The 8,721-nt window shown below is 43.7% G+C and overlaps 1 protein-coding gene across 2 annotated transcripts in view; it reads left to right on the top strand.

Annotated features, from left to right (window-relative positions):
* rfc4 (replication factor C (activator 1) 4) overlaps nucleotides 1–8,263 on the top strand; it is a 20,639-nt gene extending 12,376 nt beyond the window's left edge. For both annotated transcript variants that reach the window (XM_048604403.1, XM_048604402.1), the window contains exons 6-7: nucleotides 5,520–5,663; nucleotides 8,060–8,263. In XM_048604403.1, the coding sequence (XP_048460360.1) occupies nucleotides 5,520–5,663; nucleotides 8,060–8,225 (310 nt within the window). In that variant the 3' untranslated portion in view covers nucleotides 8,226–8,263. The remainder of the gene's footprint in view (nucleotides 1–5,519; nucleotides 5,664–8,059) is intronic.
* Nucleotides 8,264–8,721: the final 458 nt, after the last annotated feature.

Here is an 8,721-nt window from a genome sequence, read left to right as displayed (position 1 = left end):
AGTATGATGCTGCTTGGCCTGCTGTGTTCATCCAGCTCTACACCTTGTTATCTCCATCCTTTTAGACCTTGGAGCAGATAGATATGGGTGAATGTCTTGTTCAGCAATTTCAGAGGGCATTTAAGACTTAACTACATTTCTGCATGTCTGGAGTCACTTTTAGACCAGACCAGGAAAGAATGACCGATTTGCTTCCTGAAAGGACATTAAGTGAGGCAATCCAGCTCAACGGACTCCAGAGTTTAAAAACCAGGCGGGAAGACATGCTGAAGCTTCATCAGAGGCTGCACTGAGGATGTTACCAAGCACGGTAACGAAATGTCTGCGGAACAACAAATCAGCTCGGCGAGCCAACCAACCTCAACACCCACAACCCGAGCTACAGATTTACTCCAAAACCTTCAAATTAAGGAATCAAGTTAGTGCTTACAATCGACATTTGTCTCAAGGTTACTATTACTGAGACCAGATTTCAAATTTCAATACTTAATCATTGTTTTTAACTTCCCCTGGCTGCCAGAGCATTAGCCCGGTCCTCTGGGTAGTAATCCAGTGGCATTTCCACATGGGGACCTTTCAGAAACTGCACGAGGCAGGCTACTTCTGTGTATGTGCTGTTTGACAGCTCTGTTAAAGAGAACTTCCAACAATTTGACTATAGGTATGGGACTGAGAGGTTGGAGTTATCCCCCTCTTGGAACTGAGCATAGCTGGGCAATTTTCCTTCTTGTCGAATAGACGTTGTAGTTGGAGTTGCACTGAGACAGCTTGCCCAGGGCCATGGCTTGTTGTGCTGTAGAAGTCCTCAGTCCTGTTGTAGGAACGTTGTCGGGGCCTGTAGCTATTGTCGCATCCACTGTGTTGAGCTGTTTCTTGATGTCTTAGAGGGGTGGTCCAGAGGAGGTTCATAAGGATGATCCCAGGAATGGCGAGCATGGCATATGAGGAGCAGTTGAGCGCTTCTAGTTGGAAGTGTTTGTGAGTTTGGGTGAATTTCTGCAGTGTATCTTTGTTGCCTGTGAAATATTCTGTACAGACACTTGAACCAGTTTATTACTCATAAAATGTGTTTACTCAAGTGCTCTTGCTGTATGAGACAAAGGACTGTGGTTCAGACTTAGTTTTATTAAAACACACTTAAGTTAAACAAACAACTCTTACACAACAAATTAGTTTAATTTTCCCCCAAATTAGGCTGACTGCCTGAGAAGCAGACTTACTGCCTGCTCTGGTGAATTTGATTGGGCTGCTGGATCCAATTCACTGAGCTCTATCGAGGGGTGTACTCGGGGTCTTCTTGGTACAAAGGTGGGTCTCACACAGAGTCTTCACCAGCCAAGTCTTTGCTGAGGGAATGGCCGTCAGGCGTCCCTTCTTACTCCCCCTTTCTGAGCCCTTCTGGAATGTTCTCTGACTTCAGCCAGTAGGGTCATAGGGCAGGTATCACAGTGCACAATGAGGTTATCCCAGGTGTACCCATCCCTTTTCCAAGATCTGATTACTCCATGGTGCCAGGAGGTCTGGCCAAAAGACCCCAACAGAGTCTCTCCCTATTGTTATGGCTGAATGAGTTTCAGCTCATTATGACTCTCGCATTGCTCAATACACACAACAGGTGTGCGCTGATCCTTGCTTGCCTTTGCCCTGTGGTAACCTTGGCCTCTTTACATTCCGTCAGACCTTAACTTACACAAATTGTTTAGCCAATTTTATACTGGGCCTAGTTACTTTGGCCCCAGGCCACAATCTTGTAAATACACACAGCTATGGCACGAATGTTACTGCCACTTGTCAGCCCAGGCCTGGATATTGTGCATATCTTGTTGCATGTGAACATGGACTGCTTCAGTATCTGAGGAGTCACGAATGGTGCTGAACATTGTGCGATCATCGGTGAACATCCCCATTTCTGGCCTTACGATGGAGGGAAGGTCATTGATGAAGCAGCTGCAGTTGGTTGGGCCTAGGACACTACCCTGAGGAACTCCTGCAGAGACGTTCCGGAACTGAGGTGACGAACCTGCAACAACCCCAACAGTCTTCTTGTGTGGCAGGTATTACACTAACCACTGGAGAGATTTCCCCTGATACCCATTGTTTCCAGTTTTGCTAGGGCTCCTTGATGCCACACTCAGTCGAATGCAGCTTTGATATCTAGGGCTGTCACTCTCACCTCACCTCTGGAATTCAGCTCTTTAGTCCATGTTTAAACCAAGGCTGTAATGAGGTCAGGAGCTGAGTGGCCCTGGCGGAACCCAAACTGGGCGTCACTGAGCAGGTTATTGGTGGCAAGTGCTGCTTGATAGCGCCGTTACTGACACCTTCCATCACTTTACTGATGTTCGAGGAGAGACTGATGGGACGGTAATTGGCTGGGTTGGATTTATCATGCTTGTTGCGGACAGGATGTATTTGGGCAATTTTCCACATTGTGTGGATGCCAGTGTTGTAACTGTACTGGAACAGCTTGGCTAAGGGAGCAGCAAGTTCTGGAGCTCAGTACTATTGATGGAATATTGTCTGGGCCCATAGACTTTGCAATATGAAGTACCTCCAATAGTTTCTTGCCATCACGCAGAGTGAATCGAATTGGCTGAAGACTGGTACCTATGATGCTGGGGACCGCTGGACAAGGCCGAGATGGATCATTCACTCAGCACTTCTGGTTGCAGATTGCTGCGAATGCTTCAGCCTTGGCTTTTGCATTGATGTGCTGGGCTCTTCCATCATTGAGAATGGGGATATTTGTGGAGCCTTCTCCTCCAGTGAGCTGTTTAATTGTCCACCACCATTCACAACTGGATGGGGCAGGACTGCAGAGCTTAGATCTGATCTGTTGGTTGTGGGATTGTTTAATTCTGTCTATCACTCGCTGCTTCATCTGTTTGGCGTATACTAGTCCTGTTTGGTGGCTTCACCAGGTTGATACCTAATCTTCAGGTATGCCTGGTGCTGTTCCTGGCATGGCCCTCCTGCACACACTATTGAACCAGGGTTGATCTCTGGCTTGATGGTAATGGTTGAGTGGGGGATATGCCGGGCCATGAGGTGACAGATTGTGCTGGAGTACAATTCTGCTGTTGTTGATGGACCAATCTTGAGTTGGTAGATCTGTTCGAAGTCTGTCCCATTTAGAATGTTGATAGTACCACACAATATGATGGAGGTTATTCTCAATGTGAAAGCGGGAGTTTGTGTGATGGTCACCTTACCGATACTGTCATGAACAGATACATCTGCAGCTGGCAGATTAGTAACGATGGGGTCAAGTATGTTTTTCCCTCTTGTTGGTTCCCTCACCACCTGCCGCAGACCCAGTCTAGCAGCTATGTCCTTTAGAACCCGACCACCTCGATCAGTAGTACTGCTGAGCCACTTTTGGTGGTGGACATTGAAATGCCCCACCCAGAGTACATTTTGTGTTCTTGCTATCCTCAGTGCCTCCTCTAGGTGTTGTTCAGTGTGGCGGGGTACTGATTCATCAGCTGAGGGAACGTGGTACGTGAAAAATCAGCAGGAGATTTCCTTGCCCATGTTTAACCCGAAGCCACACGACTTCATGAGATCTGGAGTCAATGTTGAGGACTCCCGCGGCAGCTCCCTCCCGACTGTATACCACTGTGCCTCCATCCCTGCTGGGTCTGTCCTACTGGTGAGACTGGACGTACCCAGGGATGGTGATGGTGGTGTCTGGGGCATTGTCTGTAAGGTATGAGTCTATGAGTATGACTGTGTTAGACTGCTGCTTGACTAGTCTGTGAGACAGCTCTCCCAATTTTGGCACTAACCCCCACATGTTAGTGAGGAGGACTTTGCAGGGTCGACAGGGCTGTTTCTGCCATTGTCTTTTCCGGTGCCTAGTTTGATGCCAGGTGATCCATCAGGTTTCGCTTATTTCTTGAGACTTTGTAGCAATTGATACCACCGAATGGCTTGCTAAGCCTTTTCAGAGCGCATTTGAAAGTAACAACATTGCAGTAACCACATGTAGGCCATTAGTGAACCAGATGGGTTTTTCTGATGATTGACATTGGATTCAGGGTCATCGTTAGACTCTTAATTTCCAGATATTTATTGAATTCAAATTCCACCATCTGCCGTGGCAGGATTTGGACCCAGGGGCCCAGAACATTACCTGGGTCTCTGGATTAACAGTCCAGCACTAGGCCATCACCTCCCCTTAAAAGTGGATGCTGAGAGAATGTCGTCCCTTGTGGGGTAAATCCAGAACTAGGGGACAATATAAAAATAAGGGGTTTCCTATTTAAGACCGAGACAGAGAGGAATTTTTTTTTGTCTGAGAGTTGTGAGATTTTGGAACTCTCTTCTGCAAGAACAGTTGAAGTAGTGTAATTGAATGCTTCTGAGGGAGAGGTAGATACATTTCGGAGTAATGAAGGAGTCTCAGGTTATCAAGGCAAGACAGGAATGTGGAGTTCAGGCTATAGCCAGAACAACAAATATCTTGCTGAATGCTAATTTGTACGTGGCTAAATAAGGAAGGATAATATTACTTCGAAAGAAACTGTGCAAATCTGTAGATGAATGGGACACCAGAGATTGTGTTATGGTGGTAAATACAGACGATCAGATGATGGAAGTTAAAATTTGACTATTTTCCTCAGATCAAAGGGGATGGGGAGAAGGATGGTACAGGAGTTGGATGATCAGTCACAATCATATTTAAAGGTGGAGCAGGTTTAAGGGCCGAATGGCCTACTCCTGCCCCTCTTTTCTATGTTTCTATATTCACAGGAATTTAGAAGAGTGACACGGGATCTTATAGAAACGTATAAATTTTGAACACAGTTGGACAGGTTAGATAAAGGAAGAAACTCAGCACGTCTGGCACATCTGTAGCGAGAAAGCAGAGTTAACGTTTTGGGTCCAGTGACCTTTCTTCCGAAAGGTCCTGATCTGTCTTGATCACCTACTCTGATGTTTAGAATCGCCATCTCAGTTGAAGCAGATTCGATGACGAACTCTACACAAGCTACTGTTCACTGAACAATGGAAAGAAAATCAAAAAGATTCTGAGGAAGGGTCACTGGACCGGACACGTTAACTCTGATTTCTCTCCACGGATGCTGCCAGACCTGCTGAGCTTTTCCCGCAATTTCTGTTTTGTTTCTGATTTCCGGCATCTGCAGTTCTTTGGGTATTTTTTGTTAAGATGCTGGAAGGATGTTCCTGATGACCAGGGAGTCCAGAATCAGGGGGTCACAAACTAAGAATTACAGGGTAGGTGATTTAGGACTGAGATGAGAAATTTCATTACCTAGAGAGTGACGATCCTGTGGAATTCTCTGTCACAGAAAACAGTTGAGGCCAAAACTTTGAATGTTTTCAAGAAGGGGTAAGATATAGATCTTGGGACTAAAGGGACAGAAGGCTATGGGAGAGAGTGGCAACAAGCTTTTGGAGCTACTGTAAGTGACTCCCTTTGTGCTTTTTCACGAATGTAATCCAGTTTGTAGATCTTTTCCTTAGACCAATGCAATCTTTGTTATTTCTTCCAGTGGAAAACCTGCTCCACCATTTAAAATCGTCATCTTAGATGAAGCAGATTCCATGACGAATGCTGCACAAGCTGCTCTTCGCCGAACAATGGAAAGAGAATCAAAAACCACACGTTTCTGCCTAATTTGCAACTATATCAGCAGGTGGGAGAATCACAACTATTTAAAAGGCCACAATATTCAATTCATTTCATGTCACTCTCGTGCACAAGAGAGTTAATTTTGGGTGTATTGCTTGTTCATTAAAGAATTGCATATAAATCAATAACGACCTAAAGCTATCCCATTAAAGAGATCAAATTTTATTTGACATATATTAAAACCATTTCATTGAATTAAAATAGGAAATTGTATTGAACAAAATTACTAATTTGTCTACATTTGTCTTAACTACTTTTCAGTCAAGTCCTTTTAAGCTAGAATTTGAATGTTGAATATACTAATTTTACATTGTATGTAGTGTGATATTTAGAATGCAGAGACCAGCCTTTTAGGCCACCTGGTCCAGGCCAGTGTTTATGTTCCACACAAGCTGCCTCCTGTGTCTCTTCGTATAACTGTATCAACATGTTCTTGCATTAAATGTTGCTAACAGAAGGCACACAGTTGAAGCTTTTTGTGTTACATTCAAGAGGTCTAAGATCCAAGAAATAAACTGGAAAATATTTTTCAAGTCTCTAACTTGTATCCTAGTCCTGATGAGTACAAGATGAAAAATATTGACACTCTGGTGTCTCCAGTCAGCAGTGTTTAAGCTCTGTAGTCATGGAATTCCTATTGTCCGGAAAGAGGCTATTCGGCCCATTGAGTCGACCCTCTGAAGGCCATCCCACCCAGCCCCCACCCTATCCCTGTAACCCTGCCAGTCCACCTAAACTGTACATCTTTAGAAGAAATCCACATGGACATGGGGAGAATGTGCAAACTCAACACAGATGCCCAAGACTGATATCAAACCCTGCTGGTCCCTTGTGCTGTGAGGGAGCAGTACTAACCACTGAGCCACTGTGCTGCCCCAAACAATTACAACCAAGGAACTGATTCTTGTATTCCTCTTTCCTTATACTAATCTAGCTTTTTTTTAACTACGTCTATACTAGTCACCTCAACTATTATGTTGTTTTGAGTTCCTTGTTCTACCTGCTCTAAGGGTAAAAGGGTTTTACCTGAATTCTGTACAGGGTTTATTTGTGACTGATTTATTTTGATAGTCTCTAGTTCTTGCCTCTCTGGCAAATGGAAACATGTATAAGACTCCCCTGTTTAATTTTTTCAAAATCTTAAAGACCTATATGAGCCACAGTTCAGTCTCTTTTTCAAAGGAAAAGAAACTTAGTCTGCTCAATTTAGTATTTATTTTGTCTATATACTACTCGTAATGTGGAGACTAAAACCGTTTTTCTGGTTGTGACCGAACAAAGATTTTGTACAGTTTAACAAATTCTTTGATTTCAGTTCTGCCTTTAGAAATGAGTTGTTGTTTTTATTATGACCTTATTTATTTTAATTTGAGTGGTCTGTGTATCTTTAACCCCAAGTCTCTCTGCTTCTGTACATCAGCTGGATGTTCTTTTCTTTTCTTTTCAAGAAGTTTGTGGGTTCCTTGAGTTATATTTGCTTGAACCACTATGTTTTAATTAAAATATAATTGTAGTCTATTATATTTTGTTAGTCTATTTTGTGCACATGCATCATCTTCTGATTAAAAGGAGTAATCTGCATGTAGGATAAATGACTTCAGAAGAGGTTCCTGGTTGAGTTGGGTTTCCTAAACTTTGATAACTAAAAAATAATGACCTTTAATTACAGGCGCTTATAAATGTCTGCTTCTAACAGCGGTCAGGATGGATGAGGTTCGACCAGTGATTGTAATTCAGCATGTTTACCTCATTGATCTTGTGTTTATGGGGACTCAGTTTAATTGTTTGCCTTATTTTGGAGGAAGTGTTCTTGTCCTTCTCTCACCCATTATTTTGGTGTGAAGTATTGATATGTGGCAGGTATAGCAACTCAAAATTTATACAATTTAGTTGGTGCAAAGTTATTCCTTACGATGGTGGGTCCACACATAGAAAGTGGAAGATTTGCAGAATAACTATGTTGCTGCAGGGTAAGCTTGTGTAATCTGCCTTTTACAATGTAAAGAACGGAATATAATGCCGGCCCCACTGTGGCTGTGACATCAAGTCACCATAAAGAACAAAAACAAAGTTGCTGGAAAAGCTCAGCAGGTCAAGCAGCATTGTGAGGGAAAAGACAGAGTTAACATTTCGGGTCCAGTGGCCCTTCCTCAGAACTGATGATGGCTGGGAAAACATCAGTTTATATGCAGAAGATAGGGAGGTGAGTGGGGTAGGGAGTAAACGATAGGCTAGAGCCCAAAGAGAGAGAAGAGCAGTTGGACAGACAAAGGAGTTGCTAATGATCAGGCTGGGAGGGTGAATAGTTGTTAATGGGGACTGTTAGTGACTAACAACATAAAGAACATATGTACAACAGCTCTGTTTGCTCACACATGATTCTTTTTTCTGTCTTTTCAGGATAATTGAACCACTAACATCTCGATGTTCAAAGTTCCGTTTTAAACCTTTGACAGACGACATACAGCAGAAAAGGTTGCTGGACATCTGTGTGAAGGAGAATATGCAATGCAGCGATCAAGTAGGTCTCTGGTGTTGTGTGACATGTTTAGAGTTCAAATTTTAATCAGACTACCTGATGCAATTTTGACATGGTTTAAGGAAGTTGGGGCCACTGTAATGACAATGTCTTTCTGTTCTGATGACGATAGCATCTGCCTGTCTGCACAGATGATGGGCTACACCCAGGGTGTATGCTGTTTCTGGGTGCACTGTCACTTGTTGTAGCTGTAGAGGCTGTTCCATGAGAGACATTCCCACAGCATAATTCTTTTGTCATTCATGGAGTGAGGGCATCACTGGCAAGGCAACATTTATTGCCCATCTTTAATCGCCCAGAGGGCAGTTAAAAGTCAACCACGTTGCTGTGGGTCCAGAGTCAGATGTAGGCCAGATCAAGTAAGGATGGCAGTTTCCTTCCCTAGAAGGACATTAATGAACCAGATGACTTTTTGCGACAAGTGACAATGGATTCGGAGACACAAAAAGCTGCAGATGCTGGAACCCAACGTAGACCAACAGGAGGCTGGTAGAACACAGCAGGCCAGGCAGCATCTGGAGGA

Source organism: Rhincodon typus, chromosome 13 (assembly GCF_021869965.1).
Source record: "Rhincodon typus isolate 14 chromosome 13, sRhiTyp1.1, whole genome shotgun sequence".
Lineage (NCBI taxonomy): Eukaryota > Metazoa > Chordata > Chondrichthyes > Orectolobiformes > Rhincodontidae > Rhincodon > Rhincodon typus.
The sequence above is the reverse complement of the archived record's forward strand: the minus strand, read 5'-3'. Positions and strand labels throughout refer to the sequence as shown.